Below are 26,245 nucleotides of genomic sequence, written 5' to 3' on the forward strand. Positions count from 1 at the left end.
TAGACGGACAGACATGACGAATCCATAAGGGTTATTTGCCATTTGGCTACGGAACCCTAAAAATATGACCTAAAAAGAAACCCTATGTCAGATGTCAAGGTTTGAGGGATCAAAATGCAAAACAACATGGTAAAAATTATCAATAGACAAATTAAAAAAATAATTAAGTGTGATTAGCTATTAATATTTTTACTGATATATCGGGTGTCCCTAAAACCAAGGCCAAGACTTAAAAGGCTTATAGAACAGCTGATGGGCTACAAGATTAAGCAAATTTACCCTTAAAGTAAATCTCATAGTTTCGGCACTTTTATATAACTTTTATAACCAGGATTCTTATAAAAAGCCGATATCCCAAAAATTACATTTTCATTAGGTAAGGGTAAATCAGCTCTACTATAAATACTTTAAGTCTTAGCGTTGGTTTTAGGGACAGCTTATTTAATCATACACCTTAGGGGATAGTAAAATATATAGTAATTTATTTATTTTTAGATTCAGGGTTTATTTTAGTTTAGTTACCTACTTACTTAATTCTGATTATTTATTTATGTTCCCTATTGATATGTACCTTTACAAAAACAATTTATTTATTATATACTTACACCAATAATAACATACACTTACCTATGCATGCATTATTATAACGAATCGTAATATCTATCAAACCAGCAGCGTTTTGATCGATACGACGTCAAAAGTGAAAGCCAGACGAATGGCTAGAACAAGTTCCGTTTTGGCAATGCCCAATGGGGACCTACTTACACCCACAACATTATACGCGGCCAAGATAGATTGTGCATATTCAATAAACAGTAGCCGCCTTTGTCCGAAGTTATCTTTTGCTTTAGTCTTTCTTTTTCCCAGTCATTAAGGCCGCGAAAGTTTCCTCAAATTAGAGAAGTTTTAAACGTTTTGTGCGTTACCAAAGTAACATTTAATCTTTTCAAAACGCTAGAAGCTTACCATTTTATTTGATTACCATAAGTGTCGCTCTTGGATAGATTAATGGTATAGTTGGCGAAGAAATGTTTCAAAATATAAAATATATACATATCTTAAGCCTATACCTACTTATTTTACTATCGTACTGCGAATGTCTTTACTTGAGATGAAAAAACCTACAAAACGAAACAAAGGCGGTTTTATTGAATTCTTAAAAAGTTTCTTTGTTAATGGTTCTACTTACAGGAACAAAATTGAATGATGTAATCACTGTAATCAGTTAAAATGCGCTTGCGTGTGGCAGTGGTGTTAGTTGTGATGCCTAAACTACGACGCCTTTGTCTGATCTAATAATGTTGCGATCCTTGTCAGATTACAACTCAATTAATCAAACACGCGACCATACGTACGTACAGCAGCAAGCGACAGACAATACTCAAACCACCAATTTTTTATCGCCAGACCGCTCCGATAACAAACTTGGTACCTAATAAAACCTTCATAGAGGTTCGAGCTCTTAAAAAACACATATTATAGTCCGTTTGCTACCTACAGTCTCTGCAGCTACGGTCCAATTTTTAATACTTTCACTACTTACCAGTTGGACGGTTACCAGAATCGATGGCTCTCCGTCCGAGACTTTTATATTTTATTTCACCTAGAAATGAATGGCCGCTCTCCGCCATTCGCGGACTTTGTCGTAACGAGGGAACCACTAATTTAATTGGTCCAAATAAAAGGAGAGAAATTAAAAAAAGACAATGTATTTACAAAAGGCATACATATCCACAAAAACAGAGCTTTAATACAACTGGTCATTTCATTATTTTAGCAACTGGGCCTATCATTCCAAACAAAGCAAACCTTATCAAATACTTTTTGTTTATACACATAAATCAACCAATATCACATATTAATTATTTAATAAATAAATTGAGCACTAGCTTAACTAGGATTCTTAATGGTAACTTTGTCTATCAACTACAAGTCTTATTTAAATCAGGAAATACTCGGGGCCAACGTAAGAGCCACACTTTGGGAAATCGGCAGGAGCTTGAACGAAATCACCTTCCTCTCCCACTTTGAGTATAAAGTCTAGTCCTCTTGTCCAATGCGTGGACCTTTCATCTCTCATCAGCCAGTACCCGGGATTATCAGCTTTGAAACGGAGCGCTACAACTCCGAACTTTGGAATAGTTATAGTGTCTTTTATAATAGGATCAATAAGGTTTTTGGATGGGAACAGAGTGCCTTCCTCGTTCATTTTCACAATGGTGTCCTTGTCTAGACTGCTGTTGAACTCCCTTATGCCAACTACGTAGAAACTGTAGCCGTGGAGGTGGAAGATGTGGTCAGATTCGCCGCCTGTAGACAAATGTTAATATATGAGCCAATACATCAATAAAAAACAACGGGTTCCACTCCGGGAGTACCGAGAGAAGTGAAAACTCAAGGACTATCCAAAATGTCTGCAGCACTATGTATAATTGACCCATCCTCCTTTCTATTGAAAAACTTTAGTTCCGAAATTGCTGGCAAGTGAGCTTACTCGTAATAATTTTTAAGAAAAAAAAACCGACTTCTATGGGGGCCGGTGAAAGATCATTGTCGATGGTGCACTATGTAGAAAAGGAGGTAAAACCACCCACTTTTCTACTAGCATTTCGCTTCTGTAAGGGTCTTAGTTATAGCCTAACCCAATCCACTCCTCTGATAGCAGTTCGGTTCTGTGAGGATCGCAGTTCGAACCTAATCGAACCCACTTTTCAAGTAGCATTTCGTTTCTGTAACGCTCGCAGTTCTAACCTAACCTAACCCTTGTTTGGTTCTGTGAGGATCGCAGTTCAAACCTAACCTAACCCACTTAACAGCACATGCGGTGCGGTGTATGGGGGTTTGAGCGGGTGGGGCTAGTAAGATTGGCATCATCCTACATTTTATGGTAGGTAATCATAGTGGTTTATTTAGTTAAGGTATCATAGTGGTTTTCTGGGTCAAGGTCCGGGTCTGAGTCCGGGTCCGAGTCCGGGTCCGGGTCCGAGTCCGTGTCCGAGTCCGTGTCCGAGTCCGGGTCCGAGTCCGGGTCCGAGTCCGGGTCCGAGTCCGGGTCCTATTCCGGGTCCGAGTCCAGATCCGAATCCGGGTCTGACTCCAGGTCCGGGTCCGGGTCCGGACCGGATCCGGGTATGAGTCCGGTTTTGGGTCCGAGTCCGGGTCCGAGTCCGTGTCCGAGTCCGGGTCCGAGTCCGGGTCCGAGTCCGGGCCCAAATCCGTGTCCGATCTGGGTCCGATTCCAGGTCCGAGTCCGGGTCCGAATCCGGGTCCGAATCCGGGTCCAAATCCGGGTCCGAGTCCAAGTCAAAATCGAAATTCGAAATCACCAAACGTGTACTATGCGTCGTTGAAGAGTTCTGTTCTGGTCATCATCAGCTGTTCCACTTCATCAAATGCGACAGTTTTTAATGTAAATGCTTGAGTTTATAATGAAAATACAAAAAAAATCTATACTTATGCCTTTAATATTTGAGGAGATCCCTCGATTCCTTATGGATCCCATCATCAGAACTCGAGCTTGACAAAAATGTGGCTTAAAAACTTAACTTGCTTAACAAACATAATGAAGAGGAAAAATCACCAAACGTGTACTATGCGTCGTTGAAGAGTTCTGTTCTGATCATCATCAGCAGTTCCACTTCATCAAATGCGACAGTTTTTAATGAAAATGCTTGATTTTCTGATGTGAATACCAAAATCTCTATACGCATGCCTTTAAGATTTGAGGAGTTCCCTCGATTCCTCATGGATCCCAACATCAGAACTCGAGCTTGACAAAAATGTGGCTTAAAATCTTAACTTGCTTAACAAACATAACGAAGACGACAAATCGCCAAACGTGAACTATGCGTCGTTGAAGAGTTCCGTTCTGATCATCATCAGCAGTTCCACTTCATCAAATGTCACTTTATTGCATGTATATGCTTCATTTGTTGATAAAAACCCAAAAATCATTATATGTATGCCTTAAAGATTTGAGGAGTTCCCTCGATTCCTCATGGATCCCATCATCAGAACTGGGTTTTGACAAAAACGGGACCAATCTGTATGCATATACATACAATCAAAAAAATAATTTTCAAAATCGGTCCACTAATGACGGAGATATGGAGTAACAAACATAAAAAATAAAAAAAAAAAAAAAAATAAAAAAAAAAAAAAAAAAAAACATACAACCGAATTGATAACCTCCTTCTTTGAGATTTGGAAGTCGGTTAAAAAAGTAGCGTTAATTGTTTAAATTCGAATAGAAATTGTAAAGTTACCTTGTAGACCTCGCATCTAAATATATTTGGTCATGACATTTTGAGTTTTATTCACCAGTAGTAGAGTTCACTTTTATTAGCGATTTCATCAAGATGTAGCTTTATTGAATTACATTGGAGTGATATAAAGTTAGAATGTAACTGTGAGATCCTCGTATTTCAGCCCGTACAAGATTAGAACATTGAGTTTTATTGCTTAACATAAAAGTCCAGTTTTGTATAATTGACCTGATTATGATACGTTATGACTAAAGTTCTTTGGTGAATAACATTGTCCGTCACATATGACGTCAGCGCGTTACGCGTTACGCGTTACCCTGTCTCGAGTTTATCATTTTTCCCACCTCAAAAAGTGCTCAGCGCTGCTAAAGAAGTTTTCACTCCAAAAATATCACAGCGGTTAAGTTAGGTATCATAGAATCTGGCGAGGTTGCGGAAGAGTACTTCGGCGTTCCTGGGACCTCGCCGTATAGCAGAGAGGCGGCAACAAATGAGTTTTAGTGGGTAGTCCCACATAACTATCCCGGCCCGTCCCCACGCCGGGTTGTATGGTAAAGCGTTTCCCCTCGTAAAAAAAAGCTATCATAGACTATTGAAGGAATTATCATATAATAATCATTAATCACTTAATTCTACATAAATATGATTTCGTAGAACGTTGGTAGCCTGAGGGTGTGCGACTTTCAATCCAGAGGTCGCGGGTTTCAACCCTGAGTACCTATAACATAGTTTGACCTATTTTCTGACTAGTGTCAAATGCGTCATTCGCGCATCGAAACCCCAGGTTACGATTATATAATTATGTTGCTCAAATGTGAACATAATAAAAGGCGGAAAATCTATAAGTAGGTAACCGGAGTAAATGAGTCACTTGAGGTAAATGCGTCTTTTAAACGTTTCTTCTAAATGGAACATTTTAGAACTACCTTGCAACCCTCCCTGTTCGAAGTGTACAGTCACCTGTGATAACATGTTACTCTTCGAAGGCCGCAAAAATATGTGACACGCTTTTATGGCTCTACAAATAAGATCGTGTCAGATATTTTTGTGGCCTTCGTTGTGTAACATATTATTGCAGGTGACTGCAACTATTCACTGAATTTTTAGTGTACTTACTGAACTTATAGCCGTTAGGCTATAATAGTTATATTATAATGTGTTGCGTTTGGGAGATATCTTCAAAAGACGCATTTATCATGGACCATTATCATCTATTGAGGGCCTTTCCTAATGATCTCCATAGTGAAACTAATTGGAATAATTATGATACCTACTTTGTATTATATGTAAATTTATTTTACAAAGAATAACATATAATCTAAACATAAAACTAATTAAATGGGACCGTGGGGGCCTAGCGCAAAAGCATTACTTAAGGAAATGTCCCAGCGTCTCATCGACACCACAGGTGACCAGAGGGCTGGCAGCTACCTCGGCCAGAGAATAAGCCTGGCCATCCAAAAAGGAAACGCTGCCAGCCTCCTGGGCACTATAACAAACGAAGGCGACCTGGGGAGCATTTTTTACCTATAAGTTAATTTAAGACCTGTTAAATTTTAGTTTTAATTTTAATGTTGTTTTTATTATCATTTTGTTTGCTATTTATAATTACAACATTAAAAACTAAACTTACATATAAATATAAACTAATATGTAATATTAAGTTATGTATGGCTTCTAACAAAAGCAGGAGAGTAAAACTTTCCTATCACACTATATATCACAGCCGTAACATCTATTGTTTGAATTTTGGGTTTATTCCTCGAGAATAAGAAACAATTAAATTAGTCTTCCAATTGCTGTTACGGCTATATATTGTGCTGTAATATTGGTGGACATTTTCATTCTACATCTAACAAGTGATGAATGAGATAGACCTACATGTTCTGGGTATCCATAGGTGGGTAATAGGTATCCAATTTTATCCCGTAACTACTAAGCAATAGATTACGCTTTATTGAACATTTTGGTCTTGAAATTGATAGGTACGAGGGATGCCTACGTGACTTAGTTTTCAATAGATTGTAGGTACAATGCCGTAATAGGTATCTATAAGGTTTTATTTTGAACATTGATAATGTTTACTAATATTTTTACGTGCGGAGTTTAATTCTTAAATATAGCAGTAATGTCTACGTCATCACTTTTCTAACTTCGTAAAATAAACATGACCGAAAATGAACGCTGTTAATCCTAGGCCTCGCATGGATCGCACCTGTTCTTAAGCGGAATATTGGGATTTGGGGAGGACCAACGCCTGATGTTAATGAACCCCTCGGTCGACATAATGTATCCACACAATGTACTTAGGGCCACAGCCCAGTCGTAAATAAATCAGACACGAGCGGTGCGCCATCGGGCCAGCTCTGAATCATTCATTCCTTTTGACTAGTTTCTGTTCGGCGTATACGGCAGTGCAAAAGTTGCTTCATCTTTTATTTAATGACACGTCTAAGCGCGCTCGGTGACAGCTGTGTATGAGATAAATATTGCAACGGCGTAATAAACCTTATCATGCTATATTGTCTATATTATACCTAGTCTCGTGAATACTACAATTGGACATTATAATAATAAAGTTTCGAAATAAGCTGGATACGGGAGTTTCTGACAGTGTTAGCCTCATTATTTAGGCCCTGTAAAAGAGATGATCAATTTGAAATATCGTGTTATTTTTAAAATTATGTATAAAACATAACACAAAATTGGGTATAAATAATATAATAAAATAAGATATAATAATATTCATTGGTGTAAATATTTATTTATTTAATATAATACAAGGTATGTATTTTCTTAGCGCTTTAATATTCTCTTAGTATACGCATATTGTATAATTACCTGATGCGTCGTAACAAGAGATGTTAAATACATGTATACATATACATAACATGATAAAGCAATTTCATAATTAATATAATACTTATGGTAACCTGGCTGAGTCCCATTGTGCGTGTTACTGGCGTAGGTCAAGATTGCGTGTGTTAGCCATAAATAGATATAATTTAATAAAACACACTTGACACAAAACGTTTTTTATTTAGATGTCAGTGTACGTTCGATTTCGCCTGTAGTTCTGTAAAAATGCTCGCAAACATTAGTTTAACTCGCAGTTACTTGATAATGTAAATAAAAAAAACATACAACCGAATTGATAACCTCCTCCTTTGGGATTTGGAAGTCGGTTAAAAAACCGGGCAAGTGCGAGTCGGACTCGCGCACGAAGGGTTCCGTACCATAATGCAAAAAAAAAGCAAAAAAAACGGTCACCCATCCAAGTACTGACCACTCCCGACGTTGCTTAACTTTGGTCAAAAATCACGTTTGTTGTATGGGAGCCCCATTTAAATCTTTATTTTGTTCTGTTTTTAGTATTTGTTGTTATAGCGGCAACAGAAATACATCATCTGTGAAAATTTCAACTGTCTAGCTATCACGGTTCGTGAGATACAGCCTGGTGACAGACGGACGGACGGACGGACGGACAGCGAAGTCTTAGTAATAGGGTCCCGTTTTACCCTTTGGGTACGGAACCCTAAAAACCGGGAAAGTGCGAGTCGGACTCGCGCACGAAAGGTTTCCATACCATAAAGCAAAAAAAAAAACGGAAAAAAATGCAAAAAGAAAACGGTCACCCATCCAAGTACTGACCACGCCCGACGTTGCTTAACTTTGGTCAAAAATCACGTTTGCTGTATGGGAGCCCCACTTAAATCTTTATTTTATTCTGTTTTTAGTATTTGTTGTTATAGCGGCAACAGAAATACATCATCTGAGAAATTTTCAACTGTCTAGCTATCACGGTTCGTGAGATACAGCCTGGTGACAGACAGACGGACGGACGGACGGACGGACGGACGGACAGCGAAGTCTTAGTAATAGGGTCCCGTTTTACCCTTTGGGTACGGAACCCTAAAAATATAGCTACATGAAAGTATGCATGTATTTCAAAACTAGGAAAGACCTAAATGCGTAATATTGCAGTTTAACTGTATAACATATTATAACTGGATGCGGCTTGTGGTCGATAGAGAGAAAGTTGCGACCACGTTTTAATTTTATTCTACAACATTGGCGGTACACACGCGGTTGTATGACATATTCGTTTTATGTTGGAACACCTAAATAGAGAAAAAAAAATATTAACGTCAATAGAATAAATACCATAAAAAATACAAGAATGGCAAACAATTATGTACCTATAGCGCAATTTCTATGGTTAATTAAATTACAATTGTATATTATAAACTAAAAATAAATAAAGTACCAAATAACAAATAGGTAAGGAAGTTTACATCCTTGTTGTAATCTTTTTTTTATTGGATTAAGGTGCAGTGCAACTAAATTGCCATATATGTCCAGATAGCGAAAAAGATGTGTTGTGTATGACTCTAGTTAATAATGTAAATCATGGAACATATTTCGATCAGATCAGTCTAAATTGTCCCCCTATACATTACCTATAAATGTAAATTTACCACTGTTAAAGTTGTCGCGATATGATCAATGATCATACGCTATGTCGATGCCCGAAAGTAACTTGCCTCGGACACTGGGCCCGATTCGGATTTTGAAATAGACATCTATTAGATATCTTTTAGACATCACCAAGATACGATAACGATATGTAATATGTTTAAGATCTAACCTGTCAAATTTGACATTTGCGCGATTCTGGAGATACTCTTGAACGATTTCCACAGGATATGACTTACAGATCCAATTCACATCTAATAGATATCTTACTCTATCTAACGTAAAAGTGACATTGGTTACCCGAATTGCGCTGCAAAAGAGAACTAGTTGATATTTAAACTATAACGTATCTAGAATGGATCTAATACGTGTCGTCTTGTGAATATCTTGTAGTTCGAATACGGCAGACTGTAAAATTAAAGGTCGCTAAAACAAGTTCCTGACACCATCACCAATTCACCAGTCAGAGATACGACGAAAACGAAAGTTGCTAATTAAATTTTATTTATGATTATGAATTATGATACTTATCGGTGTTTAGATAAGATGTATGTTTAAACATACCTACGTATTTATCCAAAGCCCGTAAGAGGCGAACGGCTGTCAAAGGTAAGATTTCCTATACATTTATGCTTGCATAACCTGCCATTGTAATCGCGAATATTGACACGCAGAGACATCCTGTTGGTTTATGCTAACAGTCAGCCGGCCTAGCCAAGGTTACAATCGCTATCGCTTCGACATCGAAAAACATTATGTCTCTCTATCACTCTTCCATATTAGCGCGACAGTGACAGTTGCGTTTCGATCGCTACGGAGCGTAAGCGATTGGCATCTTGGCTACGCGGCCTGGTGTTGAGCAAGTAACGTTTAAAGCTTTCCACGTAGAAAGCCGTTAACGCCTTATAAGGCTGGTCGACACTTAAACTCAAATTTTACAGCATGACTTAAATTTCTAGGCTCTTTCAATTATCGCCACACAGCTTAATAGCCTATTCAAGTATACATTCTAATGTTTCTAACTAATCTGTTTATAATTTATTAAGAATTAATCCCACTTAATGACAGTGAAAGATAATTTAGATTTAATATCATTATAATATTTAAATAAGCACCTTTAAAATCTCCAACACATCTAATTACTGTAATTATAAAGTGCCTTTTTAGTCTAATATAACGAAACGTTACGTACAGTGAAAGTCAAGATTGCGTTCCAATTCCAACCCAAAACTTAGTTTATAATTGAATATCAGACAAATGTGGGAGTGGGACTGACGGCTCGACTCGGAAAATGAACTAGAGATTGACTAGATACGATATAGTAAAGATATGTATGACGTTCGACGGCAAAAGGTACCTAATGGCGGCTAGCGCTTACATCGCATAGCGCCGTAATAATATTGGAGCGGCATTAATAATAGCGTAAGCGCCAACCGCCATAAGGTACCTTTACCCGTGGAACGTCACAATCTTTACTATGTCATATCTAGAGAATCTATAATTCATTTCCCGAATCGCGCCGTAAGACTCGTGTGGAAGCGTTTGCGGCGTACATTAAAATAATTATAACCTTAATCACACATATGTCGCTTTGTCGTTGTCACGCAAACCATTCTAGTCACTACGGTATTAAGAGCCAACAGGAGTGGTCATTTCTCCATACAAACGTACTCCTCGTTTTCCTCCGTGGTTTTTGAAGCTAGAGCAATGATTTTTTCAACACAGATTAATATTGTCAATATCTGTGTCGGACCGTTTTCCTTTTTTAGATATTTTTGTTTTTTAAGGCGCTAGAGCCCTTCAAAAATGGCCAAAATGGCCTAATTGACTATGCCGCAATGAGAGGCGTGGCATTCAAAAATGATATCAATTAGCCAAAAAAGCAAAACGGTCCGACACAGATAATTTCATAATCATTTAGATTTCCAAATTTGGTTACGATTGGTTAAGTTTTGGAGGAGGAAACAGAGGAGTACGAAACCTCGATTTTTGAGATTTTTACGCAGGATTTTTCGCCTTGTCCTTATCGCACTACTTTTAGGTGCCGCTTCCGTTAGCGAGACGGGTATATTTACCTAAACTATTTATATAACCTTAATCACACATATGTCGCTTTGTCGTTGTCACGCAAACCATTCTAGTCACTACGGTATTAAGAGCCAACAGGAGTGGTCATTTCTCCATACAAACGTACTCCTCGTTTTCCTCCGTGGTTTTTGAAGCTAGAGCAATGACTTTTTCAACACAGATTAATATTGTCAATATCTGTGTCGGACCGTTTTCCTTTTTTAGATATTTTTGTTTTTTAAGGCGCTAGAGCCCTTCAAAAATGGCCAAAATGGCCTAATTGACTATGCCGCAATGAGAGGCGTGGCATTCAAAAATGATATCAATTAGCCAAAAAAGCAAAACGGTCCGACACAGATAATTTCATAATCATTTAGATTTCCAAATTTGGTTACGATTGGTTAAGTTTTGGAGGAGGAAACAGAGGAGTACGAAACCTCGATTTTTGAGATTTTTACGCAGGATTTTTCGCCTTGTCCTTATCGCACTACTTTTAGGTGCCGCTTCCGTTAGCGAGACGGGTATATTTACCTAAACTATTTAAAACTCAGCTCCTGTTTCGTCTTAAATCTCAAACAACTGGGTGGGTGTTTTCATTCTCTCTTAAAATTATTTATGACCCTAATTATATCGATGGACCAAGAAGCATAACTGGTCAAATACTTGTAAAATAGTGTAATTGTATTTCTTAATTGCAATTTTCAGAGCGAATCCCTTTGTCGGCTAAACGTCGTATATTTAGACAATATTAAAGATTCAGACTCCATTAAGGACCAACTTGAGAACAAAACGAAGTTAAAAAGGGATAATCTTATTAAGCCGACGGCGGCAATGATTGATACCAACTTCCAACGATTTCGAATTGAACATTGTTACCTACTTATCAAGAATGTCACTTCCCCAATTTAGAAGAATAATTGCCTTTCTTAGGCATGTAAAGTAAAATACGACAGACCTGCCGTTACGTAACTTTTGATTTGTCTCAGTCAAAAACAGCTACTTAGGTATTACTTACAACAGGTTAAGGTTAACTGGAAGAGATCCCATTCAGGGATAAGTTCGCCTTTGTTGTATTTAATTGACTCTGTAACTGTGTTTCTCGTGTGTATATTTCTATGTACAATAAAGTAAATACATACATACATACATACATACATACATACATACATACATACATACATACATACTTACATTTACTATGACAACTAGACATTAAGGTAGAGAATGCCTTATCTTTTGTACTACAAGGTTTTTCTTTTGTGCAATAAAGATTAAATAAATAGACATAAACATAACCCTATAATTTCCACTCCCTTCGATCTCAAGGTACAGTCAGCAGCAGAAGTTGCTATGCGGCCGAGGTGTTCAAAATTACCTTGACACGCTCTTATTCTCTTAACAATAAAGTTCTGCTGCTGACTGTACCACAGAATAAATAATAGTACTACAGAAGACTCACTCTCTAACAAAACGCGTCTGTTAAGATCAGCACAGATATGGCCGCTAGGTAGCGACAGCGCCACGCGCGGCTTATGGCTTTCCCCAAAATTGGGGGGGAACGGATGTACATTTAGCTACCTGTAGCAAAGCGACGAAATCGCGGAGTGAGCCACGCCTGGCTGTACTATGATCATCCTACGGCCCGACCACGACGTTGGGCGACCGGCGACTAGCAGCGGCAACCATAGGTGGGAACGAAAGGTCCAATAGCTGTCTCGCCCCAATCTATGGTTGCCGCCGCCGCCGTCGCCGGTCGCGCAGTATCGTTACTGGGCCGTTATGATAGAGATTTCTCCACACTATGTGTAGATGCGAGTAGTTGTTAGTGAAACTTACCCTGGTCGAACATGACGACTTCCACAGTGGAGCCCAGTGGCACGCTCTTGACATGGACGCACTCATCGCCCTGGCCCGGGCCATCCTTGCAAAGCGCGTCAGGCCTCACGTCCGCTGCTTGGGTCAGCAGCGGCGACGCGGGGTACGTGAATCGGTGACCGTCCGTTTGACCCCAACTCTCTGAAAATAAAATTGACAGCTGCTTCATTTTGCAACTTATTATTGTAACTTAAGTTTGAATAATTTTACGGTTTAGACTCACTTGTTTTTAGTCACTCGCGCGACATGTATCGCGATACACGGCCGTCGTGAACGCTGCTCGCACTGTTAGTGCTTGAGAAAGGAGACCTAGGCTCTCCGAAACATGTCGCGCGAGTGACTAAAAACAAGTGAGTCTAAACCGTAAAATTATTCAATTTTAGTATGTCTAAATTCAACTTAAGTTTAAATTCAAATTAAGTTGTATTTCCACTAGAGAGTCGTCGGAAAATTAAAGGTCCTGTCCATTCATTGCATTATAAGGCCTAAATGATTTTTTAGCTATTAAAATATTTGTACTGAAATTATTTATTTCCGTTTCGTATTCGACTGGTTATTAATATCTTTTATTTGGGAGGAGGAGAGGACAATTGGTATATATCTGTGAGAGATATGACATACATCAAATATCATTATATAATTATGTACATACTGAAACAACACAAATGTTCATGAAAGGTTCTGTTATGCTCGCTACAACCTAGGTAATAATAATATACTTTCATCGCCATCAACTTTATTGTTAGTATCTTACATGAATTTTAGAATTGTCTATATTGTTTGCAATAAAACTTTATTGGCTTCAATACAAATAGGTATATAGGTACCTATAGGTATGCGTTATTCGTACAGTCACCTGCAATAATATGTTACTCTTCGAAGTCCGCAAAAATACGTAACACGCTCTTAGGGCTCTACAAATAAGATCGTGTCAGATATTTATGCGGCCTCCGAAGAGTAACATTTTATTGCAGATTACTGTACGAATAAATTGTGTTTACATACATTTGTATGTTAGCATCAAATCTAGAATTTTGATTTGAATATCTACATATAAAAAAGGCGTTTCAAAAGAGCCGTCAAATATTTAATTTTTTTTACACATTGATATATCTAAAATTCACCTTATAAAATAAATTACAATTAAATAAAATCTAAATTACTACTAACAAATAGTCCCCCAGATCCTATCCCTGCGGAACTTTCATAAATATAGCTATAAAATATTATAAGCTATTGGCTAGACAGCGTTATTTAACAGATGTACATATGTAATACAACGGGCCGTCGATACCTTCCGATCGTTACATTACGTAACAAAACTTGTCACACCACAAGCACTTGCTATGCTTCAATTCCTCTTGACATATTTACTTGAAATCTTGAGAGATTACTTTTAAAGTAAACACTTTCTAATGTTTGGGTAGTTACGGCTCAACTATAATGAAATTATTGATTTGTAAGTCAATAAAATAATTCTTTCTTGTCAAACAACTAGAGAATGCTACAATTAAAATTGTCGGATCCTGTAGTGTAGGCATATTCTCGGAAGTACCTATTATTGACTTTTACTTGCAATATTCATACTGATGCTATATAGGTCAGTAAATGAATGCTCAAAAAACGTTGTAGAGGGAAATGCTAGGAACACAATCTTTGACTCCGTAACTTTGTTTAGACTAGTTAGGAGGTAAACATATCAAAAGTCCCCGGCTGTAGCCCCGGTGCTGCGGGGTAGAGGGGGGTAAGAAGGTCGAATTTTTCGGTTTTTCATTGATATCTTAGAAACTTTGCATCTTAGCGACATGACTACTAAGACAAACCGAAAGCTCATAAAATTAGTTACAAGTTTTATCTAGTCAAGTTTTTCGATATCTTGAATAGTTTTTGAGATACCCGCTCTTGAAAGTTTATTTAGGGATTTCAATTTTATCTTGATATCTACATCAGTGATGCTGTTAGGCCATGTTTGGTATCATTTTCGTATAAATCGGGGGTGCTGAATTCATTTATGGTATCACATTTTGATATGTTCACCTCCTAACTAGTCCAAACAAAGTTACGGAGTCAAAAATTGTGTTCCTAGCATTTCCCTCTATAACTTCTTATTTCTTGGCCTAATAGAAGCGTAACGTAATCGTAGATCGAGTTAAATTAATTTCATAATGAATGGGATAAAATATTATAATAATATTACGTCCGGAAGCTACACACTCCGAATACTATAAGTACATAATATATAGTTGCCACAGTTCCGATACTTCCGATGTAGATTATATTACATATTAAAACTTTCAAGTTAGTGTATAAAGGAACGGGCCATAATATTTGAGAGTTATAAGTAGTAAGTAAGATGCGAAAACATTTCTTTGTGCGGGTATCATAAGAGCTTAACATATACGACATGAGTGCAACAACGGCCAATGGGTCTGATGGTCAATGTGACCAAGAATCACACATACCTAGCTAAAATATCTCATAGGTAGCTTATCTCCTAATACGGGTACACTGTAGGAGGTAGGAGGCAGTTAGTAACCTGAAGACACTGTTAGGTTTCATGGAGGAGCTGGGGTGGCTAAAGTAGTGCTACCTCGTTCACACAAAATAGGCAGCACAATGATGGTTGTCGACTTGCGGAAAATGCCCATTATAACTAACTAACGGGTACGGTAAGGCTGTTATGGGTGGACATCGACAGCAAAATGTACTTAAATAAACATGAATTCCTTAGAAGAAGATATTATGATGAGTTATAAAACTTTTATATAATACATATTTGTAAAAACACAGTTCATTATTAGCATAGATAATTAGCTAAAGGGCTAAAGCAATTCAGGTTACGGAACCTAATAACATCGGGGCAAGCACGTAAGCCTAAGCTACCATTTCCAAAGAAAGAAAAACCTGTGTCTGGTTTCCTTGCACACTGTGTAGTAAGGCATGAGTCATTCTTCAAGCAGTCTTGACCTAAGTATAGTTCGTTTTTTTTAGCATTAGAAAGAACTTGCAAGAAGGTAAGCGATCTTGACATATTGTCTTTTAATTGAAAAACGCTTTTTAAAAATCAAAAACTATTACTTATGAAAGCAGAAGAATATAAATGATCGTATTAGATTCATAATTGTTACATATTTGCCGTAGCCTATTTTTAAAATGTGTTTTTCAATTAAAAGACACATCAAGATTGTTTACCTTATTTCTAATGCTAAAAAAAAACCGGGCAAGTGCGAGTCGGACTCGCGCACGAAGGGTTCCGTGCCATAATGCAAAAAAAAAAAGCAAAAAAAAAACGGTCACCCATCCAAGTACTGACCACTCCCGACGTTGCTTAACTTTGGTCAAAAATCACGTTTGTTGTATGGGAGCCCCATTCAAATCTTTATTTTATTCTGTTTTTAGTATTTGTTGTTATAGCGGCAACAGAAATACATCATCTGTGAAAATTTCAACTGTCTAGCTATTACGGTTCGTGAGATACAGCCTGGTGACAGACGGACGGACGGACGGACGGACGGACGGACGGACGGACGGACGGACGGACGGACAGCGAAGTCTTAGTAATAGGGTCCCGTTTTACCCTTTGGGTACGGAACCCTAAAAACGAACTATATGAATGGGTCGATGGGACTTCGTCGTGCAGCACGCAACGTGATTACGGCTATTTGATAATCCCACTACAATGCAAGCAACTAAAAGAAAAAAAATTCAAGACTTTGAGATTAGCGACGATAATTTCTCATTTTTCTGTTATTTTTAGTTGTTGTTCGGAATTGTATCATGTACGGTATAAAAGAAAAAAATGATGAAAGAAGGACTTTGAGATTCGTGGCGATAACTTTCGATTTTCTGTTATTTTTAGTTGTTGTTGAGATTATATCACTCCTTGAAAAAACATAGTGGCACTATACAAAATTAAGAACCATTCCAATCAGATTCCAACAACAGTGACATATCTCAGGTAGTTAAAAAGTTGAAATTTTAAGCACAGGTTTTGTGTGGTACTGGTTACGTTGAGTAAAAAAATAAAATAAAAACATCTTTATTTGACATCACAAAAAAGCTGACGTAAAATACAAGCAGAAAAAATTTCAATCTCAAATCATAATGAATATCTTAAAAACTTTATGAATAAAAGACGATCAACATTATGTACAACCAATTGAGATTCAAATGAGTCGCATAATGGATAAAAAAAATCTATGGTGTTATTTAGTATACAATTTCTTTTTAGCGATAAACCGTCTATTGGTCTCCTCTACTTATGTTGCGGTTTTCTTTCTGTATTATTTTTATTGAGGTGTGCTCACCTTATTGCTATAAAGAGTACATTGTACATATTGGTGATATAATAAAAAATATTGTAAGCGGCATGAGCAAGCTTGCAATCTCATAAATAAAGTTCAAATTGCAACAGTAGGTTTTGTTACATTGTATGCGTATTTCTGACGTCGAAATTTATCAAGTTGCTCATCAATAACTTATTCCAATAGGCGTTAAATTATAAGAGTACGCCACTTCATTTAAATACACGGTGTAACATGAGGAAACCGAATAATTTTAACAGCGTACCTATTCCTGATTATATTTAGAATAGAATAGAATAGAATAGAATAGAATAGAATAGAATAGAATAGAATAGAATAGAATGTTTTTATTCGTGACAAAACTTAATAGATAAAACAACAGGTAATACTACCACGGTCACGAGACACTAAATGTCCTATAAACTTTTCTGGAATTCACCTAGTTTCAGAGATAACATTAATTAAAATATAAACTAGTTTTTATTGTTACATAGTGTAAAAGGCCTTTTTGATGGTGATGTTGCTGCTATGGGACGTAGTCTAAATATCCTTATTGACAGATAACAAAAAGTGACAAGTAAAACTTTACAAGAAGTAGGTTTTACGAAGAAAAAATGTAAAAATCAATTTTAAGTGACAAATTTACCGATAACATTTATTTTTTATGTACAAATAATTTAAAAAACAAAACAAAAAAAAAATGTTTTTGACGAAATTGACCTGAACACATATTACATTTTTTAATTTTTTTGATCTCAGAAATGCGTGGTTAAAATTATTCGGTTTCCTCATGTTACACCGTGTATACACGGTAGCAATCAAATAATATTGCGCTTGTTTCAATATTTTCATCAAATATGTATCACATTTCTGCACAGTAAAATATTTGTTTTATTTTATTCCGATTAAAGAAGGCTAAAATACGCACCTATTACGTTGTTTGTATTTTTAAAAGCGAATGGGTAACTGTTTAGGGTCATATCCATGCAAAGTGGCAAAAACGGAACCTTAATCATTTCGTCGTCCATCTGTCTGTATGTCACAGTCACAGCTACTTTTAATAGAAACTATACACGTAGGATCGTAGGCACTATCTACTTACATTCATGAAGTTGACACTTATTTATATTTTAATTATTTTTCAGTGTCACTCTTAGGAAACTACCTACTACACTACATCCTACCTATCCCTTAAGGGGCCCACTGACTATCAGTCCGCCGGACGGCATCTGCCTGTCAGTTGTTCGGAATTGTTAAAATTTTGTTCTAACTGACAGGCCGCTACCGTCCGGCGGACTGTTAATCAGTGGGTCCCTTTATAATTAACATGAGATCCATTTTCTCATATATGTTTGGTTGGAATATATCATTCTCTACTAAACATATTTACATTTACACCCCTTAGTTAAACCGAAAATAAGGATGACAACGCCATACTTATGGTATTCCCCATGCGTACGCATTTCGCTTCACCTGAAACACGTGCCTTATAAAGTGAAGAAAACCCACAGATATATGAATATGTATGTATAGTATTCTATGCTCTGAGAGAAACCCCTTTCCATAACCGCATTTATCATCCGTAATAATAAAATATAAACATGGCCTTCTCAGACCAATCATACCTCTCAGGCTAAATGAACATGTATTTTTTGGCAAATTCATTTGTTAACTAATTAATTAATTTATTGGTCAATCTATGCAGTCATTGGTTTATAAATACGAGCATGGCCAGGTTCGTAGTAATCCAATCAACGTAATGTCTCCCAGACGTACGAGACTTTGCAGATACCGACCTATTGCAAAAATAGTTGCCGCAGCAGTTTAATATCGATTACGGCGAAGTAGCATGCAATCTAGTAATCAGGTGCCCCGCTTACTGTTATTGCCGTTATTGGTGGTCTATAAACAGATTGGCGAAACGACGCGAGCGCTAACAAATAAAAAAATGCCTAGTGAAATAACCTTATAACAGGTAATTAATACCTGTGACAATGGCATAAAAAGTACATAGGTACCTACGATAAAGTAAATGCAAGGGGTAGGCACACATGCTAGTAAATTAATACTTTACAATACAAATATTTATTTTTTACAATAACCCAGTGCGGCAAGACGGTTAGTGTTGCAATATTTCGCCCGCGACGGAACGTCGCAGTTCTCTAGCGTTTCTGGTGAAATTTTGTGAGGTTCGTCTGAAGAAATAGTTAATCAGTAATCTTTATTGCTTTCATAGGTAAGAAGTACATTAGGTGTTACATTTGGATATTGGACAGCTATGAAACCCTGTAAGCGCACTGCAAATTACAATTATCAATTTAATTAACTAACTCATATGAAGCAAAGAAACCAAAAAATTAAATAACTATCATCACGCTACCGACTCTACCGAGGCTTATTCGACGTTTGAGAATTTGCACACGATTTGTTTACTACATGACATGAACTTGACAAGACTCGCGGTGCATCTCGCTCACGCTTAGTAGATACTCTCCAGTTTTGCAATAAGAGTGCGTATACGCAACAAGCCCGCCTCGTCAGCGCAATCACGCCACATTATTTGCGGTCAGCGCGGACGTGATTATCTTCACCACTTATTACTGCGCTTTCATCATAATTATGGCATTTTGCATGTATATAATTGTATAGTATTGAGACTATCGGCTCGATTCGGGAAATGAATAAGAGATGCACTAGATATGAAATAGTAAAGATATGTGACGTTCCACGGTCAAAGGTACCTTATGGCAGCTGACGCTTACGTCGCATAGCGCCGCAATAATATTGGAGCGAAGTTAATAATCGTAAGCGCCAACCGCCATAAGGTACCTTTATCCGTGGGACGTCACATATCTTTACTATATCGTATCTAGTTAAATCTCTAATTCACTTTCCGAATAGCGCCGTATATTGTAGAAAGATTGATCAGCGAAACTGTGTCAATACACCTGGAAGAAATTAAATTAGCACTGTAAAATCCGCTTAATGCTACCTACTTTCTTAATCGTATTTTTTCTTTTGCATACATTACCTAGATACAACAGCTCTGAGCTAGATTTCTAGATTACATATATAAACCGGATTGTTGCTACTATCTTATACGGAAACGTAAGCAATTTTAGCAGGTCGTAGCGGACTGTGTATTATAAATCACTTTTTATTCTTTCTGTGCCTAATACGTATACAAATACTGATTTTAAATAAGCAGGTAAACGGCCGGACCTTTTTTGACGTTAACTTAAAAGTATGATTTTTTTCACAGCTTCAAGGTACCGTAGACTTGAGTATTATATGGTATAATTTTCAACTCGATACCTCCACGTGTTCTCGAGATGGTCTTGACAGACAGACGGACGGACAACAAAGGGATCCTATAAGGGTTCCTTTTGAGGTATGAACCGTAAAAAAATCTAAAACCTAACCACGGCGCTTTGAATTTTTTGCATGCTTAAAATCTGCTTATTTTAGCGCTGCGCGCTGATGGCAGTAATGGCCTAGCGGTAAGCGCGTGTGACTTTCAATCCGGAAGTCGCGAGTTCAGACCCCGACAAATGAGATTTTCGGAACTGATAGGTGCATACATTTCACACATAACGAAATTTCATTTAATATTTACCAGTTTCTTTTCGGTGAAGGAAAACCGGGTGAGGAAACCGGAATAATCCCAATAAAGCCTAGTTTCCCCTCCGGGGTGGAAGGTCAGGGGGTGTGTAAAGTATGTAACTGCACTGTTAGTTTAACTTGAAAATATACTTTAATTTATAATGTTCTCATGTAGGTGAATAATTATTATGAGAATAAAAAATCTTTAACCGTAAAAGTTGTTATAAACGGTCCATCCGTTACGTACCCCCCAGGCTACCATGACCCGTGACAAAATGCCAGGATAACGCGAGGAAGAAGAAGAGATTTGTATATTTTATAGGTCTCACACCAAAGCCGTGGAAGTTGCTACATAATCACCGACCTAGTAACACGGTCTGTTATGTAACACCAAGTTAAATGGCTACGATACAGTGACGTCGCGTCCATGTTACCTACGGAATTGAGTTTAACAGATCTATCTAATATATGTAGAAGCACTTTCCAATTTTAGCATATGATGTTAATTTGATTGGAGTTTTGACATTGTACCCACATGTACGAGTAAATGCTACAAAGATGAAATAATACTAGTAATTATCAAATAACGACGTATTTTTATATTGATATGCGCCTTCAAGAATTTAGACATATATTATGTAGGTACTCGTAGATAGAATACCTAGGTACTCTTTATTGGCACACCTCAGTAAAAAGATACAGCTAGCTTTAGATCTTTGCTGAATCCCAAGACTTATTTAACAATGTTTCCTAGATTTTTTCAAAAAAAAATATTTTCAGATAGTCGTAAATGCAGTTAAATTAATTTCAAACAAAAAGAGAGCAACTTGCCAAAAAGTGAACAATATTCGTTAACACTCGAATTGGAGCCAGGAGCGGAATTCGAATGAAAGTTATTGATGTTGATCTGATATTTTAATAAAACCTAAATTAGATTAGAGGAAAGTTGGATTTGTGTTCAGCAATAGTAGGTACATAAAAATGTTTTAAATTAGATAAAGATTTTGGAAACTAAATTATAATGGTAACCAGGTATTTTTTTAATAGACTCATTCATAAAAAAAAATACATATATTTTATTTCCTAACAAAATTTAAATCCCCGAATTTGGAGTTACATATATTATTTGAAAAAAAAACATATTACAAAAACATTCGATGTCCCGAAACCCAAACTTTGATGCGTTCACGATATGTGACGTTAAAGACCTCAATTTTTTTTTATATTAAGTAGAATTCACATTGTACCTGTTGCCCCTTTCACCACTCTTCGTTTCTTTTATTTAATGAAATTAATAAACAATTTAGAATATTTAAGTTTATAGCGCATAATACTCAGAGATATAAAAAGACGACCTTGGAAGGCACTGTCCTACATACTCGTAACCTAATGAATAATAGAAGTCAGTGTGTCGACGACAGTTTTTTGTGGTGTTTTGTAAGCGTGAATGCCCTCTTTAAGATGCCTAGTTTGGCCGTGGTTACAACGTAGGTAATGTAAATTATTTAGTGACGCTTCAGTGCAGTGCATGCTTTGAGTGTTGTTAAATCACTTTGAACAAACTCCTTTCGAGTGTTGTAAACATTTGCTACTTAGGTAGGTACTTACGTTACAACAAATTTGTAATGCAAATAGATATCGTAGCCAAATGCTTGTGTAAACGCTTAAACTAGTTAAAATGCTAGCGGAATTTTCGTTTCATATGTGTTTGTCTGAGGTAACGTTTCAAAACCTAATTAAACAGTTCTTCGTATTATACTCACCAACTCGTTTCGCCGAAATTCGTCTAGTGGAATAATTGAAAGGCACATAAATTATCTTTTCAATAACTCCGGCTAACTCCGTTGGAAGTTTATCCGCCGCGCGCAGCTCGTCCAAACATAACACACTCGCGTGGGAACACCGAGCACTGCTCACAGTCGATAACTCGCGCACTTCGGAAACGGACTTGTCCTGTTCATGTAACACTTTGTCCCCTTTATTCACGTACACCAACTCCGCCAAACCTTCCAGGCTCTCTTGACAAACTTTATCAGCAACAACTTTGATTTTATACACGCCGGGAGCTTTATTTGCATCCAAAATGAAATCTGCTCGCTCCCCTCTTCCCAATTCTATTGAATCCACGTATTGGGGCTCTATTCTGTGACCGTCCAATGCGATTACTCTCATTTGATGCTCGTCGATAGATAACTTTACAGGGCAGCTTTTTGAACCACCGCCATAAGCCAAACGGAATCTGTATTTTTTTCCAGGTTCAACTTTAAACTTTGATATAGGGACATCTGGAGAATCTGCCGTTTTCCCTTTACCATTAATTAACATAGATTCCGCGTTGGGCATTTTTGAATTCAGTTCAGCAAGCGGTCCCATAGAGTGACCCCATTCCGCTACAAATATGGTGTGTTCGGTAGCATCGACATCGTATAGTTTACGTAAGGGATCTAGTTTCGGGGACTGCCGAACTATGAAAGCTCCTGCGAGCCCATCGGCAGCGTCAGCGGCGGAATGTGCGTGGTACATGTGCGTTCCGATTTCTGATGCTCGAAATTTGTACTGAAACGTTGTGTACGCCGGTTGCGGGCATTGGGTGAGCATGGGGGCTCCATCCATGAAGGGAGTTTCCTTCTGCGGCTGACCCCGCCAGTGCATGGCCAGTGCGTGCGCGGGCGCGCGGTGCACGACGTCCACCACGAGGATGTCGTTGTGGCAAACGTGTAAGGGTGGCGCAGGCAGTTCTCTATTTATTGTGAGAACTCCTCTTTCCCGGCCGTCTGCAGAAATACACTTTGCGGGACATTCCTCTCCGCTTTTTTCCGTGCAGCTGCCACATGATCTGCAATTAAAATGAGGTAAACGCGTCAGTTAGTTATAACTGCATAACGGCTTTCTAAACTACTTGCAGTGGGTTTTGTAACTTTATAAAAATAGATAAATAAAAGAATATACGAGTAATGCCAGTCATGCGAAAACATCACCACAAAAAGCTTCTACATAACAGTATCTATTTGGAAATTTACTTTTGCATTAGCGATGCCGACTGTAGCATAACAAACTGAATGTTAGTTCAGTTAAGTAGGTATCTCGTCATCTTACTTAAATCAACACTTACTTGCTAAGAGTCTTATAGACTTCGATGACCAGCTTTACGCGGCAGATCATAGGCCAATCCAGTTCATTACATTCGCGGTCGCAGTTCTCGAAATATTCCTCTGAAATGACATAAATAATCACTGTAAGGTTTACTCGGGTAATTCCGAATGTCGAAAACTGTCGGATAATACCGAAATGAGACTTTTATTATGATGGAATTAAGGGTGTGTTTTTATCTGAATTTCGGAATTATCCGACATTCGGTATTACCCGAATACACCTTAATTAATTCACTTCTGGATTTAAAGATATAAAAAATTTATTATCATATAGTCAGTTTTATGAAAAATAGTGTGAAACCGACCATGTTAGGTTAAGTAAATTGTATAGGTATATGTATTTGTAGCTAACACAAAATTTACGATCGATGTAACAATTTGCCAAAAAACAGTGTGATATCGCGCTTCGAGTCGTCGAAATGTTAATTTATTAAGTGTTTGCTTAGTTTTAAATAGTTTATAAGTTTTGTTATTTACAATATTTTATTATTAAGAAATAATAAAAGTACGTATAAAACCTGAAAGTAATAAAATATCCTATTATTAAACTTGTAAGACTAAATTTGTAAACCAATTGTGACCTTCCACGGCAAAAGGTACCTTATGGCAGATGGCGCTTACGTCGCATAGCGCCGCAATAATATTGGAGCGGCGTTAATAATAGCGTAAACGCCTACCGCCATAAGGTACCTTTATCCGTGGGACGTCACAATTATAAAGGTAAAGTTCCTTCACCCTAAGTCTATCTATTAATAAAACGGCAATTAAGTAGGTAAGTATCTCAAAGGTTGACGGCATAAATGAATAGCTACTAATAACAAAACCTTTTGTGGTAGAAGTACTTGCCCAAAAAAGATTATTGATAAAAAATGCTAATTCATGTAAACAGCTTCTCGTGTTTACCTTACGAAAATTACTGAAAAGCCTATCCCTTTTTCTGCAAATATTTAATGGATCTGAATCTGCAAGCTTTATAAAACTACGTACATAGGTAGGTAACTTAAGCCTTTATAAGGCAGAGGGAATATATTTCCCACTTAATTTTGAACTTTAACTTAAAGTGATAGGATTCCTATTTACATAATTCCTCACACCATTATGCCTTATAAAGGGTTAAGTATTTTTAACCAAACATAACAATATGATATTCAGAACGGTGCGACACTGTGCTTAAGCACTTGATGTCTGGGCTATAACCGCGAATTGCGGGAATTTTTCTCTGTCACTCTAATTACGCCTTCATTGGAGTAAAAGAGAAAGATCCCCGCAATTTGCGAATTTCGGTTTTCGCGGTAGCCGCTGTGCTTAGAAGTTCTAGCCCTAAAGGCCAACTTCGGTATTAGGTCTAGACCTTATTTTGTATGAATTTAATTAAGTTATCGGTGGGTACCTTAACGAATTCCATTAAAAAGGTACTCGCCCGTAAAACTTACTTTCCTTCGTCTATAGTAAATAGTCTAGTCTAGACTTTAGGTAAATCGGACTTAGACTTGAAAAAACTTTTAATTCGATTTTTGATCTACATATTTACTTAAATGTAATTAGGTAGGAATTATGAATTAAATTTAGGTACTGCTCTCGTCATTATAATTACATCTCACTTTTCAAGTAGGTAAACACATCATAGAGGATATATACTCGTAGATAGGTATGTATTATGTGGAATAAATGAAATATCTGCTGTTAAAAGGTTAAACCGGCGCTAAATTTTGCGCGAATCACCCACCTGGCATCGGCGTGTAGTAAACGACACAGATCACACACGCTATAATAACACTCAACACAAGTATCCTTTGCAAGGACATGAGCATATAGTTAGGCTTCACCATCGGCGCACTGCACGCGTCAATCAACTTCTTTTCAGACTCCATGGTAACTTGGTATCTTTGCTGAATTTAAATGAAACGCTATAAAATGTTAATGGCCTTAATTAACGGCTCGTTTACATTTTCGGCATCAAACGAAAGTGAACGGAGTTTCCGAAGTGCTCAAACCGCCATTGCGCGCGACCACGCGAGTCGACCAGCGAGTGGTGACTGGAAACCAGTCGTGCGCTTGCAACATAGAAGCACCCCGGCCTTTGGAGCTGTCTTGCAGTTCCAATTCGGAAGTATATTGCCGGCTGAGAGTGAACTCTCACTGTGCCATTATGTAACTTTTATATAATCTTTAATAAATTGTACGGCGAAATAAGGGCGACTGCATTAGTAGCGACTGTTACATTTTGGTAAACTTGACATAATTGCGAGTATTATTCATGAAGCTTAATGGGGAGTCACCCCATTACCCTAGCCGCAGGGTTGTGCGGGTTGTGCCTAAAGGCCGGCACAGACGGATCGACTGCAACCCGACTGCAACTTGTGTTGGAACTGCACGCCGACGTTGCAGTTGGCGTGCAGTCAGCGTGCAGTTACCTTACAAATTGCAGTCGGATTGCAGTCAGTACCGTCTTTACCATAAGGGCACACGGGGCCCGTGTCCAGGTCCCCCTTCCTCGAGGGGC

The 26,245-nt window shown here is 37.6% G+C and overlaps 2 protein-coding genes across 2 annotated transcripts in view; one reads left to right on the forward strand and one right to left on the reverse strand.

The window, feature by feature from the left end:
- LOC134665312 (pre-piRNA 3'-exonuclease trimmer-like) overlaps positions 1-26,245 on the forward strand; it is a 301,305-nt gene that overhangs the window by 252,635 nt on the left and 22,425 nt on the right. The gene's annotated exons all lie outside the window — the stretch shown is intronic.
- On the reverse strand, positions 1,694-25,789 carry LOC134665308 (uncharacterized). The gene is made up of 5 exons (XM_063522222.1): positions 25,469-25,789; positions 23,703-23,802; positions 22,354-23,426; positions 12,645-12,824; positions 1,694-2,310 (listed from the first exon to the last, which is right to left on the reverse strand). Exons 1-5 carry the CDS (start codon positions 25,611-25,613, stop codon positions 1,940-1,942), a joined length of 1,869 nt encoding a protein of 622 aa, XP_063378292.1. The 5' UTR covers positions 25,614-25,789; the 3' UTR covers positions 1,694-1,939.

The sequence above is a fragment of the Cydia fagiglandana genome, chromosome 6, assembly GCF_963556715.1.
Source record: "Cydia fagiglandana chromosome 6, ilCydFagi1.1, whole genome shotgun sequence".
NCBI classification, from domain to species: domain Eukaryota; kingdom Metazoa; phylum Arthropoda; class Insecta; order Lepidoptera; family Tortricidae; genus Cydia; species Cydia fagiglandana.

What these genes read in the sequence shown, in the direction of transcription:
- LOC134665308 (XM_063522222.1), bottom strand. Translation starts at nt 25,613, where the DNA reads ATGGAGTCTGAAAAGAAGTTGATTGACGCGTGCAGTGCGCCGATGGTG. An exon ending in TTACTACACGCCGATGCCAG is followed by an intron (nt 23,803 to 25,468) that starts GTGGGTGATTCG and finishes ATGTCATTTCAG; the next exon opens with AGGAATATTTCGAGAACTGC. An exon ending in AGTCGTCATGTTCGACCAGG is followed by an intron (nt 2,311 to 12,644) that starts GTAAGTTTCACT and finishes ATTTGTCTACAG; the next exon opens with GCGGCGAATCTGACCACATC.